General features: G+C 45.4%; 12 protein-coding genes across 12 annotated transcripts; 6 read left to right on the top strand and 6 right to left on the bottom strand.

Moving 5' to 3' along the window:
• The first annotated feature begins 81 nt into the window (after positions 1-81).
• V1512DRAFT_261846 (uncharacterized protein) lies at positions 82-1,692 on the top strand. The gene is made up of 2 exons (XM_066916151.1): positions 82-1,168; positions 1,219-1,692. The coding sequence occupies exons 1-2, from the start codon at positions 98-100 to the stop codon at positions 1,654-1,656; spliced, it is 1,509 nt and encodes a 502-aa protein (XP_066771788.1). The 5' UTR covers positions 82-97; the 3' UTR covers positions 1,657-1,692.
• Positions 1,693-1,769: 77 nt separating this feature from the next.
• V1512DRAFT_261845 (KRI1-like family C-terminal-domain-containing protein) lies at positions 1,770-3,338 on the top strand. Its single transcript, XM_066916150.1, has one exon. The coding sequence runs from the start codon at positions 1,803-1,805 to the stop codon at positions 3,303-3,305; it is 1,503 nt and encodes a 500-aa protein (XP_066771787.1). The 5' UTR covers positions 1,770-1,802; the 3' UTR covers positions 3,306-3,338.
• V1512DRAFT_261844 (amino acid permease-domain-containing protein) lies at positions 3,303-5,270 on the bottom strand. Its single transcript, XM_066916149.1, has one exon. The coding sequence runs from the start codon at positions 5,124-5,126 to the stop codon at positions 3,366-3,368; it is 1,761 nt and encodes a 586-aa protein (XP_066771786.1). The 5' UTR covers positions 5,127-5,270; the 3' UTR covers positions 3,303-3,365.
• Positions 5,271-6,087: 817 nt separating this feature from the next.
• V1512DRAFT_145580 (nucleophile aminohydrolase) lies at positions 6,088-7,408 on the top strand. The gene is made up of 3 exons (XM_066913023.1): positions 6,088-6,546; positions 6,592-6,721; positions 6,769-7,408. The coding sequence occupies exons 1-3, from the start codon at positions 6,372-6,374 to the stop codon at positions 7,244-7,246; spliced, it is 783 nt and encodes a 260-aa protein (XP_066771785.1). The 5' UTR covers positions 6,088-6,371; the 3' UTR covers positions 7,247-7,408.
• Positions 7,409-7,423: 15 nt separating this feature from the next.
• On the top strand, positions 7,424-9,111 carry V1512DRAFT_261840 (uncharacterized protein). Its single transcript, XM_066916148.1, has 3 exons — positions 7,424-7,760; positions 7,823-8,136; positions 8,697-9,111. The coding sequence occupies exons 1-3, from the start codon at positions 7,746-7,748 to the stop codon at positions 8,926-8,928; spliced, it is 561 nt and encodes a 186-aa protein (XP_066771784.1). The 5' UTR covers positions 7,424-7,745; the 3' UTR covers positions 8,929-9,111.
• Positions 8,937-9,898, bottom strand: V1512DRAFT_145652 (uncharacterized protein). The gene is made up of 2 exons (XM_066913024.1): positions 9,533-9,898; positions 8,937-9,485 (listed from the first exon to the last, which is right to left on the bottom strand). Exons 1-2 carry the CDS (start codon positions 9,752-9,754, stop codon positions 9,150-9,152), a joined length of 558 nt encoding a protein of 185 aa, XP_066771783.1. The 5' UTR covers positions 9,755-9,898; the 3' UTR covers positions 8,937-9,149.
• Positions 9,464-10,547, top strand: V1512DRAFT_275683 (uncharacterized protein). The gene has a single exon (XM_066917840.1). It carries the CDS (start codon positions 9,926-9,928, stop codon positions 10,511-10,513), a length of 588 nt encoding a protein of 195 aa, XP_066771782.1. The 5' UTR covers positions 9,464-9,925; the 3' UTR covers positions 10,514-10,547.
• On the bottom strand, positions 10,504-11,607 carry V1512DRAFT_261834 (ras family-domain-containing protein). The gene is made up of 3 exons (XM_066916147.1): positions 11,278-11,607; positions 11,150-11,222; positions 10,504-11,099 (listed from the first exon to the last, which is right to left on the bottom strand). Exons 1-3 carry the CDS (start codon positions 11,411-11,413, stop codon positions 10,616-10,618), a joined length of 693 nt encoding a protein of 230 aa, XP_066771781.1. The 5' UTR covers positions 11,414-11,607; the 3' UTR covers positions 10,504-10,615.
• Positions 11,608-11,853: 246 nt separating this feature from the next.
• Positions 11,854-12,941, bottom strand: V1512DRAFT_145501 (40S ribosomal protein eS7). The gene is made up of 5 exons (XM_066913022.1): positions 12,870-12,941; positions 12,535-12,814; positions 12,342-12,424; positions 12,063-12,290; positions 11,854-12,013 (listed from the first exon to the last, which is right to left on the bottom strand). The coding sequence occupies exons 2-5, from the start codon at positions 12,676-12,678 to the stop codon at positions 11,887-11,889; spliced, it is 582 nt and encodes a 193-aa protein (XP_066771780.1). The 5' UTR covers positions 12,679-12,814; positions 12,870-12,941; the 3' UTR covers positions 11,854-11,886.
• Positions 12,725-16,468, bottom strand: V1512DRAFT_290848 (tRNA synthetases class I-domain-containing protein). The gene is made up of 8 exons (XM_066918232.1): positions 16,174-16,468; positions 16,049-16,124; positions 15,713-16,003; positions 15,388-15,662; positions 13,551-15,343; positions 13,425-13,507; positions 12,870-13,380; positions 12,725-12,814 (listed from the first exon to the last, which is right to left on the bottom strand). The coding sequence occupies exons 1-7, from the start codon at positions 16,384-16,386 to the stop codon at positions 13,151-13,153; spliced, it is 2,961 nt and encodes a 986-aa protein (XP_066771779.1). The 5' UTR covers positions 16,387-16,468; the 3' UTR covers positions 12,725-12,814; positions 12,870-13,150.
• An 86-nt stretch (positions 16,469-16,554) lies between these two features.
• Positions 16,555-17,996, bottom strand: V1512DRAFT_261829 (ADP-ribosylation factor family-domain-containing protein). The gene is made up of 6 exons (XM_066916146.1): positions 17,846-17,996; positions 17,546-17,601; positions 17,457-17,493; positions 17,258-17,264; positions 16,796-17,208; positions 16,555-16,746 (listed from the first exon to the last, which is right to left on the bottom strand). The coding sequence occupies exons 2-6, from the start codon at positions 17,591-17,593 to the stop codon at positions 16,703-16,705; spliced, it is 549 nt and encodes a 182-aa protein (XP_066771778.1). The 5' UTR covers positions 17,594-17,601; positions 17,846-17,996; the 3' UTR covers positions 16,555-16,702.
• Positions 17,997-18,217: 221 nt separating this feature from the next.
• V1512DRAFT_261817 (tRNA intron endonuclease) lies at positions 18,218-19,421 on the top strand. Its single transcript, XM_066916145.1, has 3 exons — positions 18,218-18,276; positions 18,423-18,452; positions 18,619-19,421. The coding sequence occupies exon 3, from the start codon at positions 18,627-18,629 to the stop codon at positions 19,356-19,358; it is 732 nt and encodes a 243-aa protein (XP_066771777.1). The 5' UTR covers positions 18,218-18,276; positions 18,423-18,452; positions 18,619-18,626; the 3' UTR covers positions 19,359-19,421.
• Positions 19,422-19,533: the final 112 nt, after the last annotated feature.

Here is a 19,533-nt window from a genome sequence, read left to right as displayed (position 1 = left end):
TTGACGGGCTTTGTTGAGGTGGCGGGGTTCGTGCTTGAATTGGCAGCGGCGTTCCATTGTTCTCCTGTTGCTCTCGACACGATCACACACAATAACAATGATCCGAGTCCAGTCTCGACCGGTTCGCCAACTTCGCCGAGTATTGAAGTTTCAGGCACGACATGCAACAACTGATGCTAATGAGAACGCTAAAAAGTATCACGAAACTGTACTGAAAGTAGTTGAGGCTGCTGCTGTAACGTTTGCGTCGGTGTCGATTTTAGGTCTATCTGGGTACGCGTACCACGCGTACTATCAGCAACGTGTCTTGCGTAAGATCAGACATGCGTTTAACAGCGACACTGCTCAATCTGCAATGACAGATGGCGACTGGATTGCGAGGGAAGAACAGTCGGTCATAGACAAGGCTGTCAATGGTACAACGAGAGGACGTTACTATCTCTTGATTGGCGAAAAGGGAACTGGCAAGACATCTATGCTGCTTGAAGCCGTACGCAGGGTTGGCGGTCTTAAATGCGCGATGTTTGAAGCCCACGCGGACCCGGAAATCGTACGAATTCGACTCGGGAAAGCGGTCGAGTATAATTTCCACGAGGATTACATTGGTTCGCTGTTTTCAATTCGCGGACCGCGTGACACGACCGCGTTGCTTGACATTGAGCGCGCGTTTGACAAACTTGAGGAATTCGCGGCCAAGGAAGTCCAGAATTCAGACGGACGGCCGTTGGTGTTGATTGTAAACTCGACGCATTTATTACGAGAAGACGAGGACGGCGTAAACTTGGTCGAGCTGCTCCAGCAGCGGGCAGAATCTTTCGCAGCAAGCGGACTAGTTACGATGATTTTCAACTCGGACGACTACTGGGTCTACGAACGATTCAAGAAACTGGGTACTCGACTAGACGTCGTCACTGTCCGAGACCTAAACCGAGCTCAGTCGGTCGAGGCGCTCAAAATCTGGCGGAGAAAGTACTTTGCTACCGACAAGCTCGACGACACGCTGTGCAACAAGTTATACGACATTGTCGGCGGGCGGCCACAATTTTTGAACCGGGTTGCCCAGCATAGCGATATGCTTGCCCACGCCCGAGCGGTCGTCGAAAACGAACGTATTTGGCTGCTGAACCAATGTGGCTTGCTAGGCGCAGACATGGATGACGACGTAATGGTACGCACGCACGCATATACGCATATACGCACTACTAATACATAAACCAGGAAACAGGGAAGTTTTCGTCTTCCGCAATGCTGCTAGTCAAAGCACTTGTAGAGATGCAGACCGAGCACATGCAAACCAATAATGGCAATCCACCAGAGCACTTTCTTCCCTCGCTCCCGCTCTGGCGCGCCCGACAAATCATGACCAGACCAGACTACATCCAGCGATACGATAATCTTAACATCTTTACGATAGACTCTCACTCAAACGTCCGCGCAGACTCAGTCCCGATGATGGACGCGTTCAGACAGATCGCGACGGAACCGGGATTCAACGACTTGCTGAACGAGACGTTGGACAGAGTGTCACAGATTGAAAGTCTTGGTCGAACACGTGAACTTGTAGCCAAGGACTTGATCAAAGGCCGGTACCGAATCACACGCGAAAACAAAAACGAGCTGGTGGTCGCGCTCGAAAGCCCGGACGAAGACGAATAGTATAATTTACCCCAACCCTAATAGAAGGGTAATTTACCCTGACCCTGTAATTGTATGGCCCTTACCCTGCTTCTAAAGTCCCAACGAAGTTAAAAAAAATAATTTTGCTCGAACAAGCAGACACAAAACACACAAACCACGCACAGATGGGCAGATCAGTCAAGGCACGGAGACTTGCGAGGGAACGGAAACAAGATGAACCGATTAATTTTGATGTTCCTGCAAGTATAGTACACGAAAAAAAGTCTGAATCTGAGTCTGAATCTGAGTCTGAATCTGAGTCTGAATCTGAGTCTGGAAGCGACTCGAGCTCAGATGAAGATGAAGACGAAGACGGGGAACTATTGACTGAGGATCTGGACAGCAAGATTTCACAAGTTGTGAGCGCATTGAAGCGTAATGATCCTATATTGAGAGATAGTTCTGTGAGGTTGTTTGACGATGTCGAGTTGCCTGACAAGGAAAAGAAGGACAAGCCGGTTTATTTGCGAGACTATCATCGCCTGAATTTGCTTGACAAACTTGAGGACGACAATAGCGGGGGTTATACTGCACAATTGAAACGGGATCGAGATCAGCTTGTGGCCGAGATGCATGCGACGGTTGGAGACGATGCCGAAGATGATGAGGATTTCGTGCAGAAGGCCAAAACAGACCGCAAAATCGAACCGATTGAGTTGCCTGACCCGACCGCAGACCCAGAAATGTTTTTGGATAAGTTCATGGCAGCCAAAGCGTGGTTGCCAAATTCGCGAGTCAAGTCGTCATCCAAACCTGATTTGGAGGAAGACGACAGCGAGTTTGAAGACAAGGCGGAAGAGTTTGAGAGTAAATACAATTTTAGATTCGAAGCCGGTGAAGAAGCTACACAGATTGCTACTTATGGCCGAGAAGTTGTTAATGCTCATTCAGTCAGAAGAGAGGAAGAGACCGCGCGACAACGAGCGAGAAGGTTACGCAAAGAAACCAAGGCGGCTGAGAAAGCTGAACGGAAGAAGGAAGTGACGAAGGTCAAGCAGAAAAAAGTGAAGCAGGTCATGGACAAGCTTGAGAAGATCAAGCAGGTTGCTGGACTGGATGATGACGTTAAATTAGATGAACTTGATCTTGACGGTGATTTTGAACAAGGCGATTGGGATGCTAAAATGGAGAAGTTGTTTGGTGATAAATTTTACGCTGCGGAAGTTTCAAAACCGGAGTTTATTGATGATGAAGAATTAGATGGACCGGATGAGTCAGAAGAAGACAGGCGACCGTCGAAACGGCAAAAGAAGAAGCAAAGAGAACAAAAGCAAAAAGAAGACAAGAAGTTAAAAAAAGCAGTTGAACAATTCGTCGAGACAGAACTGATTCCACTCGACGACTCACTCGTCAAATCACCAGAAACAAAGTTCAAGTACCGTGAAGTCTCACCAGACTCGTTCAGTCTTGACCCGACTGACATTTTACTCGCAAACGATAACGATCTGAATGAGTACGTTGGACTTAAAAAACTGGCGCCGTACCGTGAACAAGCCAAGAAGGAACGGGATCATAAACGGTACGCAAAGAAGAAACGACTGAGAGAGTGGAGAAAACAAGTATTTGGAAACCCGGCGAAACCTAGCTGGGGTGTTGAACAAAACCAGCCTACAGAACAGAAAAAATAGTATATAATTTTCTTTATATTATACATGCTGATATACATGCTGATTCGTATACGTTCATAATTAACACCAAAATTTATAAGTGCGATAGAAAAAATTCCTTTGCTTAAGCGCAGCACGCTCAGCCTCAAGTTCTTCAATGAGAGCAGGAATATCAATCTCACGTCTGCCAGTCACGAGATCACACTCGGACGGCGACACGAACTTGGTCCGTTTCCAGATTTTGTAAAAAACGTAAAACACAATGACGACAGGTGCGGCCAGATACGCTTGGAAGAAGTCAATCGCGTTGGGCTTGGTGCCGATAGGCCAGACCGCGATCCAGAACTGCGCAATCAAAACCAAAATGTTAAGCAGTAATCCAAGGTAAGAGCCAACGACACCAGAGTGAGCCTTGAACGCCAGCTCGTTGAGAGTGTGGCCTTGCAATTTCCAAGCCTTGCGGAACATGATGTGGCACGCGCAAACGGATCCCCATGTGAAAATCGATGACAAACCGGACAATGCCAGTAACCAGTTGAAGACGTCTCCCTCAGCAGGCGAGGCGGACACAAATGCAAGCAATCCAAAAATAGAAGTTACAATAATTCCAGCCAATGGTCGGCCGGCACGGTCAATGTAGCCAAGGAACTTTGGCGCCTGACCCATCTCGGCGAGCGAAGCAAGGGTACGACTGCAGCCATAGACAGACGAGTTGCCGACCGACAAGACGGCAATCATAATGACAACGTTCATGACAGAAGGCAGGCCCGAGATTCCAGCGTTTTCGATTGCAATGACGAATGGCGACGCGGTCGCATCAACGGATGAAGCACCCAAAAGACGATCAGAAGTGTATGGAACCAAGAGTCCGACAAGGGTGAGCGCGACAATGTAGAACAGAGTAATACGCCAAAACACCTGTTTGACAGCAGACGGAAGCGTCTTGCGAGGGTTAGCGGTCTCGGCAGCAGCCAAGCCAACCAGCTCGGTCCCTGAAAACGCAAACGCCGCAGTAACAAAGACAGAGCACAGACCCTTAAAGCCATGGTTGAACGCACCAGGATCATGCCAGTACATGCCTCCGATATAACCTCCGTTAGGACCACCGCCAGCAGTCAGAACGATTCCAAGAATAATGAATCCGACGACAGCAACGACCTTGATAAGCGAGAACACAAACTCGGCTTCACCATAGCCTCTGACACCAAAGAAGTTGATGATGACAATCAAGACCCAAAAGATGGCAACCCAGACAGCATTGTTTACGTCAGGATGCCAGTATGTTATAGTAATTGAAGCGGCAACAAGTTCAAGAGGGAACACCACCAGCCATTGCATAGCGTAGTTCCATCCCATCGAGAAACCCCAGGCAGGATCAATGAAACGAGTCGAGTAAGTTGAGAAAGAACCAGACACAGGGAACACGACCGCAAGTTCACCGAGAGCGTGAACAACAGTGTACAACATAATACCAATAATCCCGAACGCAATCAACAGCGACGCCGGTCCACCACTTGACAATGCACGACCAGAGTTAACAAAAAGACCAGTACCGATTGAACCACCGATGGCAATCATTTGCAAGTGGCGGCCCTTTAAATGTCGAGCCAGAGGGGACTGTGCTGTCCGTTTTGTTGCAGCTTCGACGTCGAAGTTGTGTCCTTCAGATTCGCGCATTCGCGAGTTTGCCAGGTAAACTTCATTGGGCTTGAACGAGTCTTGGAACCGACCCCAGACGGTGGTGCTCACCGGCGCGTGCTCGCCGATATAGGCCGAGTCTGATGCGGTCTCGTAAGATGGAGCAGAGCCTCCGTTGTCTATTTTGTAATTCTTTTCAGACATGTTTTGGTTGAATGAGATGGAGTAGAGGGAGGCCACGAGAGATTAGATGGGTCGGGATAGAACAGTTTTTAAGGGGCGATACGGCATTAAAAGTGTCGTTTGATGCTATATGGATGAAGAGACCGGAAAAGTGATAGACGTTTGATTTTCAAAGTGTAATGTAATAAACATATAAGGTGTGTAAATTAAAATGCGATATTGCGCAAGCGGCGCTCGCTCCATTATGCTAGTAGTGTCTTGGTACTAGACTCAAGCATTAAGTGCACAGACCATTAGCGGCCGTGCCACTAGTTGCATCGTTCAATCGTCTTTAGTGGCGCCGCTGATCGTTGCATGTATTATACTATATTAGAACGGCAATTACAAATTTTTCGTTTTGTTTTGCTATAGTACTTGAATTTAAGTATGTTTGATATAAAAGAAAGTATGCGCATTCGAACAATGACGGCGTCAATGAGCTAAAGAGCGCTCATTGAGTCACAGCGAAACTCAATACAATGCATCTCTTTGAGTATGGCCGGCGTTGTCCGTTACCGTTTAAGCCATGTACTTTAGCGTGCCTGTACCTGTTTGTATGAATTACACTAGTGTAGATACACTCATTTACTTGTACCATTTTGAAGATCCTCATAAAACTCCGGTTTTGCTTTTGAGACATTTTGGCTGAGACATTCATTCAAGAGCCCACTTTTATTGGTTTCTTTGATTTATTTAGTTTTTCCTAAACCCACTTGGCACGGCACTTTGCGTCTTTTTTCTCTAAATTCGTCGTGCGTTTGTCTTAAATTGAGGCAAATGAAAAGTTTCGGTGCAAGGATTTTCCGGGGTTTTACTTCAAGTCTACTCCTAAACAAATCATTTTGAACGACACGAATTGAGCGAAATCGGCAGAGATTTGGAGGTAAACATCAAAAAAAAAAATTTTCTGCTCTAACTCTGTGTGTATGATACCCAGCTCTTAATGCACTTAATTTATACTTTGTTAGTTTGCATGTCAAGTCAGCCGATATTTTCTGTGTTCGGTATTAAACAGCGCCAGCAGATTGTCGTACTGCGCCGTGAAGTTTTTCCGTAAGCCAGTGTAGTTGATGCTGCTGAAAGTACAGTGTTGTAAATATGATGACATAACATCTGACAAAGCATAATGACATAAGGGTATTACTAAGCATGCTGACATAAGATCTTACTACGCTGCGAACCATATTCTATTGCACTCCATCAGCACCGCATCATTAGCAATCAATCATGAATCACGCTCCAGAGGAATGGGGTCGCCCAAGAAACGACATATACGGGAACTACAATCCCGCATTTCATAATGCCACCCCTTCTGCACACACGCAGCAGCCATCAATTACCGGTACAAGTGTGCTTGCCATCAAGTATGACTCTGGTGTTATGCTAGCGGCAGATAATCTTGGTGCGTTATGCTGCGTGTTTTTATTTTGACGTATTAATAGAGTAGGGTCATATGGATCACTTGCTAGATTTACTGATATTGAACGATTGATCAAGGTCGGAGAAGAAACAGTTGTTGGAATCAGTGGTGATGTTTCTGATATGCAGCACATTGAACTTGTGCTTGAGAAGTTAATGTTAGTTTGTTAGTCGTTAAAATAATGCGAGGATGCTGACTGCTTAGGATCAAAGACAACTACGAGCAAGACGGGCACAGATTGCGTGCTCCCCATGTATATGAATACCTATCCAGACTGATGTACAACCGCCGAAGCAAAGTTGATCCGCTTTGGAACGCAATTTTGGTCGCAGGACGAAAGGATGACGGGTCGCCATTTCTGGCCTATGTCGATTTACTCGGTGTCACGTACTCGGCCCCCACGCTCGGAACAGGCTATGGCGCATACCTTGCTGTTCCATTGTTACGCAAACTCGTATCAGATGAAGGCGATGAGAAGAACGTGACTAAGGACCAGGCCAGGGCAGCACTGGATCAGTGTATGAAAGTTTTATTCTACAGGGACGCACGGAGTTTGGATAAGTACACTGTTGCATGTGTTGATAACACGGGCGCGGTCTCGATTGAGACAGGGGTCAGATGTGAGGACATGAGCTGGCGGTTTGCAGAGAATATTAGGGGATATGGCACTCAGAAGATGTGAATATACTCTTTTTGTCGGTAGTACATAGAAATACCATATATTTTACATACGCCACATGATTCATGGAATGACACAGTATGGCACATATTTTACATTCACTTCTATCAATGCACGTCACTGTAAGATCAAACTATTTTGACATATATACCATATAGCTGTAAAAATCTAGTCACATGATTTACGTGGGTTGGCTGAATTGGGTAATAAGGCGAAGCATTGCCGGTCCCAAATAGGTAACAGAAACGTGACTTAGAGAACGTGACCTGTGATCTAATTGTGATTCGGCAGCTGGCGACGTCGAGACTTCGACATTTGGCCAGTTCAGCGAAAGCGACGTCGTCGTCGATTTTATTTTTTTATTTTCGATTTCTCGGACATTTCTCATACCTCTCCTCCTTTTTGAATTAGTTATCATACTGATGAAATCTTGTTCTTTATAACAAATAGCAAAAGCAAAATCAATTGCACAGCTCAAATCAAATCTATCTTTATCTTATAAATGGCTGCTATAACTGTACGTCTATATTTAACTGGTCTGATTGCACAACCCATTTAACTAACTGTTTCTTTCAAAAGGAAATTCCAACTCCATCAATCTCATCTTCGAGAAGAAGATCATCAGTATCGGTCGCGCCGTACTCAATTCCAGGCGCCAGATCTCATGCTCACAATCTGAATCTATCGTCTTCCATGTCTTCCTCGGCTGGAACGTCATATCCTTCCCCGCCTTCCTCAATCTCTTCCTCACTCTCGAGCTCGCTTTCTCGTCGAATCTTGGCCGCTAGAAGATTTTCGGATTCGGAGTCTACGTCGGGTAGACTGAAGGAAGAACTTAAGTGCGAAGCGTGTGGAAAGGGCTACAAACACATCTCCTGCCTCACTAAGCATCTGTAAGTGTCTATTTCTATTCTATTTTTACGCGTCAGAGTCTCCAAGTCTGGTTTTTTTTTTATACGATTATCCTGTTTTATCGGCATTTCCCCCCTTATAGTATCTGTCGCGACCGGCCCCACATATACCGGTCTATGCTCTCCTGTTGTTGTGCTGTTTACTTTCCGCAGATTGTGCTCCATTTTTAATCTGCCCCAAATTTTTGTCTGCTTCGGTAACTATAAGACCGGGTAAACAGCACGCAATCTCGACTTAATTTTTCTGCAGACAGAAATCAATGCCCTGTCTTTTTGCTGCCTTCAGAATTCATTTGAGCGCCCGTGGCTGAATTCTATGGTGCGGGTCGAGCTTAGGCCTCGTGTCCGCTCCGCTCTGAACCGGCAAAGACTCCTGTTATCTGATCGGCACTCAACACTAGTCAATTCCGGGTAAACCTCGGAAAGAGAGAGCCCGAGTCTGATTGCACTATGTACTGTGACAGATATACCATAACCATACCGGATTTGAGACTCTGGAATGCGATGCTATTTTGAGAGTAGTGTGAACTAACATATGACAGGTGGGAACACACTCCGGAATGGAACATGACGTCAAAATTGTTAATCTCCAAGCACCAGCAGGTTCAGTTGCTCGAGGCGGCATCAATTTTGGTGTCCATGACTGAAGAAGACGAGTTGGCAGAGATGCGCATCTCGCGTGAAAATTCGGCCGGCGATATGGATGACGACGAGTACAACGAGTCGTCTCGGGACGAAGATGATGTTGGTGTTTTTGGCCTGATGGAGGAGTAAGTCTCTTCTTGTTTTACCAAATATATGTTTTTCCTTTATCGGTGGTCGGTGTCTGTCGGTCCAAGTTGGCGGAGTGTATCAAGCTGTTAGTTAGCAGGAGGCGTTTAGTCATAGCTTTATTTTGTTGTGCCACTATATGTATTTATCATTGTCATTGTCAAGAATTCATCATATCGTTCATAAGTGTTTTCGAAGAAGGTTTACTAGGCTATATATGTATATCATGGCTTTAGACGACCACGCTTCTCGAGTAAATCTTTGGCCTCATTAATTTTTGTAGCAACATAAGGTGACCCGCCTCTGTCAGGATGGTTTAGTAACATGATTTTGCGATGTGCTTCCTTCAGCTTCGATTTCGATAGAGTCGACTCTGTCAGTCCGAGAATCTGCAATGCTTCTTTCGGATTCATTTTCGCGTCAAACCCGCCTTTCGGGTATTTTCTCGCTGCCCCTGCCAGGCCAGGCGGTAGGTTCCGGTACCGCTGGACAGCGCGAATACCAACTCTGGCTGCGAACGCGGCAGCCGCGATGCCTGCTCCGATAATGACTGGATGGCTCTGTGTTCTTGTTAGTAATTCATTTGTCAATACGTGGTTGTACGGACCATGGTGTATGCTGTAGCGTCCTGTATAAATGTAGTTGTTTCTGGTTGCTGAAGTGGGGTTGTAGGAAAGGTTGGTGGTTCTAGAGGCTTGACTAACAGAGGCTCAACATTAAGGTCGTGAATGTCTTGATTTTGTTGATTCGTCGTATTTGAACTCGGGCTCGGACTCGTCTGTACTGTATTTTGTGATTGTCCGAATACTCCTCGAACCCACGAACTCATGCTCTGATTCTATGTCCACAGTTCAAACCCTCGAAAATTTTTCTGCGTGGCGGCGAGTTTCTGGCCACGCATACGTTTTAGCCGCACATACCATGTCGAACGTCTAGGAAGAAGACCCAACCATTTCGGTCTGCGTACAATGGGACAATAAACTTCTGTTTAACTTTATGAATGAGAGTCTTGTTTTGGGTTTCAGTCATTGTGGTTGTGGTCGCAGTGTGGACAGCAGCAAAGACCCCATCGCTTGTAAGCACAATCACTGCTCCGGCCGTATCTCTTGCATCGTTCGCAGTCGAAACATTGCTGCAGTATTTGCTCAAAAAGGAGATGGTGCCTTGCAACACAGCTTGTTTCACCGGTCACGGATTTCATTACTGTTTCTACATATACGCGATGCAAGGCCTGTGTGATAAGATGGACACAAAAATACTGAATCAAGAAGCCGCGAAACTGCTTCCAAACATAAACCCGAAGTATAGCGGCGGGTGTCTGCTTATTTACAATGCTCCACCGGCTGACCCGCTCGCGTACGTGTACATGAAGTACCTGAAGGAAGGAATACAACATGCTTCACCGGTAGACTCAGAAATACACTTTGACTATACCTTAGGTACCTTGAGCAATGCCATGGCCGACATCCAGTGTGTACCGCCGTCAACAGCAGATTCAGAAATCGAGTGGTGGACTGACTGGAATTCCAAGCCGGACTCACTCTATCTCAAACTAAACTTCAGCGAAATTTATAGACATTTTGTATAAAAACTTGCGAAATAGATTAACGTTGACAAAATAAATCAAAAAAAAGAAGAACACACCCAGAAGAAGAAATAGAAAAACGCTGAAAAAACATTCAAATCATGTCTAGCAAGCACATCCCTGGCCGCCATTATTATCGGTCCTCGAATCCAAATCAACTCTACCCTCGCCGGCTCCAGTTCGTCCCTTCGCGCCGGCAACCCCGCCACGCTTGTTAACGACATCTTCCGGAATCTTGGACGCGATTGCCAGAAACACATCCCGCACGTTCGCACCCGTCTTGGCCGATGTCTCGAAAAACAACAAGCCTTCATCCTCGGCAAACTTCCGGCCTTCCTCAGTCGAAATCTTGCGTCGGTCCTCTTCCTCTTCAGATGAAGCCTCGCCAGGCTCGTTGCACAAATCGAGCTTGTTGCCAACAAGCGCAATCACAATCTTCGGGCTGGCTTGTGCGTGCAGCTCGTTCACCCAGTGCCGTGCTTTAATCAACGACGTAGGCTTCGTCAAGTCGTACACGACCAACGCGGTTTGGGCATTCCGATAGTACATCGGTGCCAGCGACGCAAATCTCTCTTGTCCTGCCGTATCCCTGTAGTTGTGTTAATCCAATCCCATTTACATCCATCACATCTCACTAACCATATCTCAAATTTGATTGTTCTGTTTGGAAGTGTACATTTCTGAGTCAAAAAAGCTGCTCCAATAGTAGGTTCTATAATAATTCACAGTCAGTCATATCCCTATATCTTATCCGATATAATATATACCCTTATTTTCTTGGAAATCATTGCTAACAAATCTCAATACAAGACTAGACTTTCCAACAGCAGCTTCTCCTAAAAGTACAAGCTTAACCGAAGCAGTTGGCTTTGGTGCGGATGGTACAGTATCTAATGAACTCATGATTGATGATTAATTAACTGTGACTGTGTGTGTGTGTGTGTGTTTGAGTGTGTGATTTGAGGTTGATAATAAAGAAGCAAATCTCTCTAATCTTCTATAATTTCCTTTAAATAAAAACAAAAACAAAGATTTCCTTTCACGAATTTGCTTCACTAAAGAACTCGAGAAATCGCAGTGAACTTCAAAAGGCGAATATGACGACGACCAGACCAGACTCAAATCCAGATCCGCACTTCTGACCGCAAGCGCCGCTTAGACAGCGTATATCTCAGTCCGAAAATATCTCAGTACACATAGTCATTTCACACTTATACTGCCCTTACCCAATGCATTATCTACTACTAAATTACACTCGTTTACGCTACTTTCCTACTAAAAATATGCTCATAAATTATTTTGTTTTTTGAGGAATTTACAAACTATTATGTACTAATGTAACCGAAGCCCTCGTCCGCCAATTTTTCCACCATCATCTAATAGATCTCACCCTGAATCGCTGGGAATTCAAAAACAACCTGCTTTCCAGTCAACTTTGTGTAAACAGACTGGAATGATTCAAGCTTGTAATCAATAGCAGTCGAGTCCTTGTTATCGAGGTAACTATAGACCATTAGTACTTCATTCGATATCCCATCAGCATGAATCATACATTTTGTGGATCTTGCCGCCGCCGACCAATGATCGAATTCTCTTTCCGACAATCTCTGTAGGGAAAACAAGGTCTTCAAGAAGAGCGTCGTGAACAGCAGTCAAAGTACGCGAACGGGGACGCTTCTGCTGTTGTCTTGATCGTCGACCTGGCTTGGGAAGAATGCGTCGCTGGGCAATGAAAACAACATGACGATCGGAGAACTTCTTCTCCAATTCACGGGTCAGACTGAGTCTTGTTAGACTTTTTCTTCTTTAATTCTGCTGATTGTATACATACCGAGCCTGGATCTTGTGGAACGAAGCAAGCAGAGGAACAGGGACGAAGATGGCAATTGCCTTCTTTCCGCCAGACACGTCAATCTATTCCCATTAATTTAATCCTTCAAATGACTTCGTTACGGCTGTTCTCCTTCTTTCTCAAACACAAGAACAGCCATATCATTCATCATATTCAAATCATGTTTCCCTACCTCCTTCGCTGCGCTGAACTGCAGTGGTCGCAGTCCGGCCTTGAGATCAGCAACCGACGTCTCCAAATCGTAAAGCGCCTGAGCAATTGAAAGTTCAAGGTCGCTGGCAGTCGCAGGGCTGGTAAGCTTATTGGTGGCCGACATTTTGTATTTTGATGTGCTGGAAAATGTCGAATGTTCGTCAAGATGCAGTTTGAAGGAGGTCCGTCGTCGCTCTGTCAATAATCTCGAATTTCCACACGCTCGCAATCGATGACTGGGCCGTGACTGCTGTCAAGACCTATTTGGAATTTTAGGGTTGCTCTTTCAACACTCTGACACCACAACACCCTTACTTTACAATGTAAGGGTATGACCTAACCCTGATTCACGCATCAGCGACACATTCAGGATGCGACTTATGGAGGAGTTTCATTACTCATGTGAGATGTGAGATGTCAGCTTGTATTGTAGATTATGACTCGTAAACAAGGTCAGAGGGATCCTTCTCAATTTATTGCGTGTTGGCCCAGAGTAAAGGGCGTCCAGCGGACCTATTTCTGAGCGCATGGGCTTCGTAAAAATCGCGATTCGGTGAAATCTGAAGATATTATTTGACTATTTACAGAGCAGACAACTATAGCAAGACTTCTGCGCACCGCCCACATAAACCTCCTTCAACAGGCGCCGTGAACTGCCAGCATCGTGGACATTTATGTCCTGACGGGCTGACAACGTACACGTTTACGTTCGCACCTAAGATCTCGATCTGGTTTCCGGTAAATGACCACTTGTATGCGCTCAAGTCTACCGGTCCGTTCTTGATGTTGGTCTCGGACGCGACCAGCAATTCAGGAAGATGGTACTCTAGGTCGTCAGATCGCATTCACAATCCTGTTTAGCTAACTTACCGTATTTCTTGAGAAGCTGAAACGAATCTGAATCTTCTGGCGCGGTTAAAATCACCTCAGCCTCGAGCGAGCTGCCAATTTTCCTGTCTGTTAGTCTGATACACGTAAATTACCGTCGTCACGTACTTCTCCTTTCGTGCAAGTTCCATCGTAGACTTGACTTCATCCTGCACCTTTGCCAACACGCCAAACTCCTCTTTCAACACAGCATCATTCCATTGCTGAGGTGCGACGAACCATCCCGGCACGAACGGCGAAAACTGCCCTGCCGTGACCGAGCTGGGTGCATGATGCCATGCCTCTTGCGCCAGCAGCGGAATAATCGGCGACAGTATCGCGGAGTAGGTCTTGAAGATGTGCGCCAGCACGGTCTGAGCCGACCGTCTCGACAGACTGGTAGTTTTGTCGGTGTACAGTCTATCTTTCGACGTTGAGAAATACGACGCAGACAGTTCTGCAACGTGCTTGTTGACGGCCTGGATGACTCGGTTAAACGCATACCTATCGTAGTATCCCACTGACGACCGCTCAAGCTCATAAAGCTGACCTAGCGCGAACTTATCCGCAGGCCGCAACTCGTCGTACGCGACCAGCTCACCATCAAACCCATCCAGATTGCCAAGAATATACCGAAACGTCCTGCGTAACTTGCCCAGCGCGTCCGCAACCCGGCGCATGACTTCCTCGCTGACCACAATGTCAGTCGTGTACTCCGCCTGTGCAACCCACAGCCTTAGCCCACTGACCCCGATAGGCGGCAGCTTCTTGAGCCCGGTCGTCGTGATGGCGCTCGGCTGAATCACGTTCCCGATAGACTTTGACATCTTCTTTCCCTGTTCGTCCAGTGTAAACCCGTGTGTGATGACCCTCGCGAACGGTGCCCTGCCGTTCTTGTGAAACGCAGTGTACGTCAGCAGCGACGACTGGAACCAGCCCCGATGCTGATCTGATCCTTCCATGTACACGTCCACTAGCGGCTTGCCTTTCCGAATCGCGCCAAACTTCTCCTCAATCAACGTCCAGCTCGTGCCACTATCAAACCACACGTCCATCGTATCCTTGCCTTTGATGTAGACCTTGTCATCAGTACGGTACTCCGGCGCTATCCAGTGTGCGACATCAGGCTCTTCCTCAAACCATCTATCAACCCCGACTTTTTCAATCTCTTCAATGATATGTTCAACATTGCGCTCAGTCAACAACGCGTCGCCAGTCTCGGCATCAAAAAGCGCCGGAATTGGCACACCCCAGCTGCGTTGCCGCGAAATACACCATTCAGACCGCGCGCTAGTAAAACTCGAGAGTCGGTGCCGTCCAGCCTCGGGTAAAAAATCAACCATCTTAAGTCCAGCCAGTGCATCCTCCTTGATCGAGTCCACATCCGCAAACCACTGCGCCGTCGACCGGATAATGACCGGCTTCTTTGACCGCCAGTCGTACGGATACTTGTGTACATATTTCTTCACAGCAACAAGCGCGTCGGAGTCGGTCAAGAATTCAATCACTTTACTCTGCCCTTCTTTCAACACTGCCTTCCCGGTCAACGCCTCAAGCCCAGCCGGAACGGTCGCATCAAACTTGCCGTAGTCGTTCACGGGAGAGTATGGGTCGATGCCGTGTTTCATGCACAGCAAGTAATCTTCCATTCCGTGACCAGGCGCAAGATGAACTAGACCGGTACCTGAGTCCGGGGTAACAAAATCGGCAGACAAAACAGGTTTTGGGCTTGAGCCATTCAACAGCGGATGCGTATATTTCTGCGAAGTCAAAATGCCTCCCGGAATAGATTGCGCAACGAGTGTGAACTCGGCACCTAGCTCTTGCTCCAAAATGTCTTTCCGTGCCTCAGCAATCAACAGATTGCCGTACTCGCTGTTGTTTACAATGCAGTATGTCATTTCCGGGTTAACAGCAATGGCCTGTCCGTTAGTCCAATCAATGCAAAATCTACGATGCAACTCACTTTATTTGACGGAATGGTCCACGGCGTTGTAGTCCAAATCAGTGCATGCACAAGCTCATTAGACCCTACAAGCTTCAGCAGCGCGTCTGTGGCTTCTAGTCTGAACTTGACGTAGACCGACGTGCTCTCGTGGGCATCCGTATACTCGAGTTCAGCTTCCGCCAGCGCGGTATACGACTCGCAACTCCAAAACACAGGACGTACGCGTCTGTAAATCAGGCCTGCTTTCAACATCTCTTTAAATACGCCCAGCTGCCGAATCTCATACTGTGGATCTAAAAACCGTTAGACCCTTTCCGTGTTTTGTCAGCACAAAGCAACATACTCATTGTTTTGTACGGATTGTCCCATTCACCCATCGTAGCCCATTCTCTGAAATTCCGCATGTGATTCGCAATGGTACTCTGCGCATGTTCCCTCGCCATCGCCCGTACTTCTGTAGGTTTCAACTTGGCAACCCGGTCACGTCCACCTTTCCCTTTGCCGACCTGTTCAAGCACTTTGAGCTCAATTGGCAGTCCGTGACAGTCCCAGCCCGGAATATATGATACCCGGCGGCCGCGCATGACTTGGTATCGTACAATCATGTCCTTGATTATCCTGTTGACTGAATGCCCTGCTCTCTATTAGACCCATTAACTTGCTTCCTGGTTGATCCTACCCAAATGCACATCTGCATTTGCATATGGCGGTCCATCATGCAAGACAAATAGACTTTCCTCCGGTAGATTCGACTTCTATTCCAATTCATGAGTCTTGATTTGCACGTTCCTCACAGACACTAACCTGCCATGCATAAACATCATCGGATGCAACGCTTAAATAGTTTTGCTGAACTTTGTTGTTATCTGTCCGGACCGGAAATGTTGTCTTTGGCATCAAAATGGTGTCGGCGTAAGAATGGTCGTGGTTCCACCGCCGACTTGGGTATATTTTTGCATATCTCAATTGCCGGATTGCAATCAGAACATTGTCCAAAACCCAGTGAGAGCCCCGCATCTATACGCGTGTCTAATTGGCATCTATTTAGCCGAAAACATAAACTTGAAATTTGCCAGTCGAAGCCGAATTTTATAAATTTAAACCTTCCTCGGAGATTCAGGGGTAAACGGGTTCCGTCACGACGATGCATTTATTCATAACGATGGACACAACTACGGGCGATTGTTAAAAGTAAAGAAGACATTTGAACACACATAAACAAATTGATGAAACACAAATTACTACTAATAAAAACATAGAATAACCACATAATGAAACGTGATACAAATGACTGTAACTATATAGACCGACAAAATAGTAGAATTTTTATGCTTCATGAACGCTGCTTTTTGAGGTTTGTGCTCAACCATTCCAAACCTTTTGAGTTTCGTTAGCAACAGTAATCTTATACAAACAAAATACTAACCTTCGTATAAACCGTCACCAGAGGTAGCGCAAGTGGCCTGGATGTACCATGCTCGTTGTCTAAGAGAGTGAAGTCCAAGCTTCTCAGTGATTTCAGCAGCATTCATGGCGTTGGGCAGATCCTGCTTGTTGGCAAAGACCAAAAGGAGGGCATCTCTCAGCTCATCCTCGTTCAGCATTCGCTGGAGCTCCTCACGAGCCTCTGACATACGCTCTCTATCGTTACTGTCAACAACGAAAATGATACCCTGAGTATTTTGGAAGTAGTGGCGCCAGAGAGGACGGATCTTGTCCTGACCACCGACATCCCAAACTGTAAATGAAATATTCTTGTATTCGACAGTCTCGACGTTGAATCCGATAGTGGGGATAGTGGTTACAATTTCACCAAGTTTCAATTTATACAAAATAGTGCTAAGATATGTCAGAATAGAGAATGATGGATCCGAACAAAAATACGTACGTTTTTCCTGTAATCGTGAGACGCAAAAAGCACACCGGTCAGCATTATGTAAACCAAAACAAAACCACAACTCATAAGCAATCCATCTCATTATCAATCATTACAAGGCATTAATTAACCCTTATGAACAGAATTGAATGGCGTTGATGTAGATAATTGCAGCCGAGTCAAGGTATGCATAATAAGAATCAGGACTTACCGGCAGCATCAAGACCGACCATCAAAATTCTCATCTCCTATAAGGGATAAGTAATCAATTGGATTGATAGAATCAATTAATGAACAAACCTTTCGGCCAAAGAGGCCCTGGAGCAGCTTGGAAATAGACATACCCATGATGAAAACTATAAGAGATAACAGCGATACGCCGGAATCCGGCGCGATCGCATAAACAATTAGTAACTGATAGAACGGATAGATATAAAATACGATCGAATCTTAATAGATTAAGATAAATTAAAAATAATCTGAGATTTGATTGTCATAATTAGAGGCACACACGATGAATCTGGGTACCGTAATGACAACAAACCGACTTCTACTTATCCAAAGATATTCAGATTGATAAATAAAAAGAAATCAACGTACACAATTAACGAGTTATAATTGAACTCGAACAAATCAACAAAAGAAAAAGGACTTTTTTTTGAATGGAGAAGAGTCCAAAGAAGAAGGTTAGTTTAAGTGGAAGGGGGGGAAATGGAAGAAAAAGACGACGAGAGAGCAGAGAGTGCGGCAGGCGGCGGGCGGCGAAAGAGCGACGACCACACACGAAGGAAAGGAAGGACACGGTAAGGGACACGGCAAGGCACACAGATTATAGTGTCTACTATTAAACTAAAAAGTATGTGCAATTATATGACGCACGGCTATCGGTAGTCATAATAGCGCGATACCACTTGTTCGTGATTTGTGGATCACATTTCACAAAATTGTGTTTTACTTCAATTTATTTTTTTATTTTTATTTTATTTTCATTAATATTATTATTTTATTCTAATTGATGTTAATACTAAAAGGTATGTTGAAATCAACAAATGCAAGTGCAATGATGAATATTTATTCCTTGCCGAGAAGACTTGTCTCCAATGAATTAGGCAAAACCTCTAAGAAGCTCTGAGCTATTGCATTTGATCTTATTGAAGAGTAACTAATGTATACTCAGGTGTAGCTCTATATGTAAACACTTAGTGAGGTATAATCCACGTGTTATTGGTGTTATATGATTAAAGAACAAACTATATCAATCAATCTGTCAATCCCCTGAACAATATTCTCTTTTAAAGAGTTTATATATGTTGATACAGTTTATTTATGATTACACAACTTTTATATCTATTAAGTAGGCTAATAATAATTAGATCAATTAATGCCTGTTGATATTCACGACATTGAACCAGTTCTGATCAGCTATATTGATGGCGAGTATTTTATCTTTGATCTTGATGTTCTGAAATATCTGCGTGAAAACTATCACGTTGTTGGTATCCTGGCAGGTACTTTGCCGCAGGTACCTCAGCAGAATGTGTTTTTAGGATTACCTCTTCAATTGATGGCAGAGGAAACTGCGTTTTTAGTAAACAAAGGTGTTGCTAAGATAGTTGATGAAGTCGCAAGTCATCAATCACTACTAAAGCCTCCAGCTGACGGTGTTGATGACGAGCAAGTGAGGTTAAAAGTAGCCGAGCTCGAGGCTGCTGGCGTTACAGAACAAAATCATTTACAATGGTTCACTACATCTCTACTGTCTACTGTGCCAAATACTTATATTTCAGAATCAAGTGTCGAGTCGGTCTACTCCACGCCACGATTCCTGATTTACAAGTTTTTGAACGAGCGCGGGTATTTCATTTCTCCTGGTCTGAGATTTGGTGCACAATTCGTTGCGTATCCTGGTGACCCACTTCGTTACCATTCGCATTATCTAGTCAGAGGTGTTGACTATAACGAAGAGTTCCCCCTTCTTGATATGGTTGGATCGGGACGGCTTGGAACGAGTGTAAAGAAAGCGTGGATGATTGGTAGTCAAGTGCCCACACAAGAAGACGCATCTGAATCGGAGTTTGAAGGGTTTTGCATTGAATGGGCTGGGTTTGGTTAGCTGTACAATATAATCTTGCTGTTTAGACATTACTTAAAATGGGAATTGACTATTACTCAAAAAGGAAATGATTTAGCTTTGTGGATAAAGTAAATTCAACGAATCAAAGCTGACCAATTTATATCGCGTGTGGGGCTTTTCAGGGGCTTGCTTTGTTAGCCACAGCATTGACAGT

Source organism: Lipomyces arxii, assembly GCF_038497795.1.
Source record: "Lipomyces arxii strain Phaff 12-163 unplaced genomic scaffold V1512scaffold_6, whole genome shotgun sequence".
Classification (NCBI taxonomy): Eukaryota; Fungi; Ascomycota; class Lipomycetes; order Lipomycetales; family Lipomycetaceae; genus Lipomyces; species Lipomyces arxii.
This window is presented reverse-complemented; position numbering and strand designations above follow the sequence as displayed.

Bases quoted from the DNA above. Each gene is read 5' to 3' on its own strand.
- V1512DRAFT_261846 (XM_066916151.1), top strand. From the start codon at position 98: ATGATCCGAGTCCAGTCTCGACCGGTTCGCCAACTTCGCCGAGTATTG. The intron at 1,169-1,218 runs GTACGCACGCAC...TACATAAACCAG, and splicing joins ACATGGATGACGACGTAATG to GAAACAGGGAAGTTTTCGTC.
- V1512DRAFT_261845 (XM_066916150.1), top strand. From the start codon at position 1,803: ATGGGCAGATCAGTCAAGGCACGGAGACTTGCGAGGGAACGGAAACAA.
- V1512DRAFT_261844 (XM_066916149.1), bottom strand. From the start codon at position 5,126: ATGTCTGAAAAGAATTACAAAATAGACAACGGAGGCTCTGCTCCATCT.
- V1512DRAFT_145580 (XM_066913023.1), top strand. From the start codon at position 6,372: ATGAATCACGCTCCAGAGGAATGGGGTCGCCCAAGAAACGACATATAC. The intron at 6,547-6,591 runs GTGCGTTATGCT...TTAATAGAGTAG, and splicing joins GCTAGCGGCAGATAATCTTG to GGTCATATGGATCACTTGCT. The intron at 6,722-6,768 runs GTTAGTTTGTTA...CTGACTGCTTAG, and splicing joins CTTGTGCTTGAGAAGTTAAT to GATCAAAGACAACTACGAGC.
- V1512DRAFT_261840 (XM_066916148.1), top strand. The intron at 8,137-8,696 runs GTAAGTGTCTAT...AACATATGACAG, and splicing joins TCCTGCCTCACTAAGCATCT to GTGGGAACACACTCCGGAAT.
- V1512DRAFT_145652 (XM_066913024.1), bottom strand. From the start codon at position 9,754: ATGAGTTCGTGGGTTCGAGGAGTATTCGGACAATCACAAAATACAGTA. The intron at 9,486-9,532 runs GTCCGTACAACC...ACAAGAACACAG, and splicing joins ACGCTACAGCATACACCATG to AGCCATCCAGTCATTATCGG.
- V1512DRAFT_275683 (XM_066917840.1), top strand. From the start codon at position 9,926: ATGAGAGTCTTGTTTTGGGTTTCAGTCATTGTGGTTGTGGTCGCAGTG.
- V1512DRAFT_261834 (XM_066916147.1), bottom strand. From the start codon at position 11,413: ATGAGTTCATTAGATACTGTACCATCCGCACCAAAGCCAACTGCTTCG. The intron at 11,223-11,277 runs GTATATATTATA...GAATTATTATAG, and splicing joins TGATTTCCAAGAAAATAAGG to AACCTACTATTGGAGCAGCT. The intron at 11,100-11,149 runs GTTAGTGAGATG...ACACAACTACAG, and splicing joins ACAATCAAATTTGAGATATG to GGATACGGCAGGACAAGAGA.
- V1512DRAFT_145501 (XM_066913022.1), bottom strand. From the start codon at position 12,678: ATGTCGGCCACCAATAAGCTTACCAGCCCTGCGACTGCCAGCGACCTT. The intron at 12,425-12,534 runs GTAGGGAAACAT...TAATGGGAATAG, and splicing joins AGTTCAGCGCAGCGAAGGAG to ATTGACGTGTCTGGCGGAAA. The intron at 12,291-12,341 runs GTATGTATACAA...AACAAGACTCAG, and splicing joins TTCCACAAGATCCAGGCTCG to TCTGACCCGTGAATTGGAGA.
- V1512DRAFT_290848 (XM_066918232.1), bottom strand. From the start codon at position 16,386: ATGCGGGGCTCTCACTGGGTTTTGGACAATGTTCTGATTGCAATCCGG. The intron at 15,663-15,712 runs GTATGTTGCTTT...AACGGTTTTTAG, and splicing joins CAATCCGTACAAAACAATGA to ATCCACAGTATGAGATTCGG. The intron at 13,381-13,424 runs GTAAGTTAGCTA...CTGACGACCTAG, and splicing joins TCAGCTTCTCAAGAAATACG to AGTACCATCTTCCTGAATTG.
- V1512DRAFT_261829 (XM_066916146.1), bottom strand. From the start codon at position 17,593: ATGGGTATGTCTATTTCCAAGCTGCTCCAGGGCCTCTTTGGCCGAAAG. The intron at 17,494-17,545 runs GTTTGTTCATTA...TATCCCTTATAG, and splicing joins AGGGCCTCTTTGGCCGAAAG to GAGATGAGAATTTTGATGGT. The intron at 16,747-16,795 runs GTTAGTATTTTG...GAAACTCAAAAG, and splicing joins TGGTGACGGTTTATACGAAG to GTTTGGAATGGTTGAGCACA.
- V1512DRAFT_261817 (XM_066916145.1), top strand. From the start codon at position 18,627: ATGCCTGTTGATATTCACGACATTGAACCAGTTCTGATCAGCTATATT.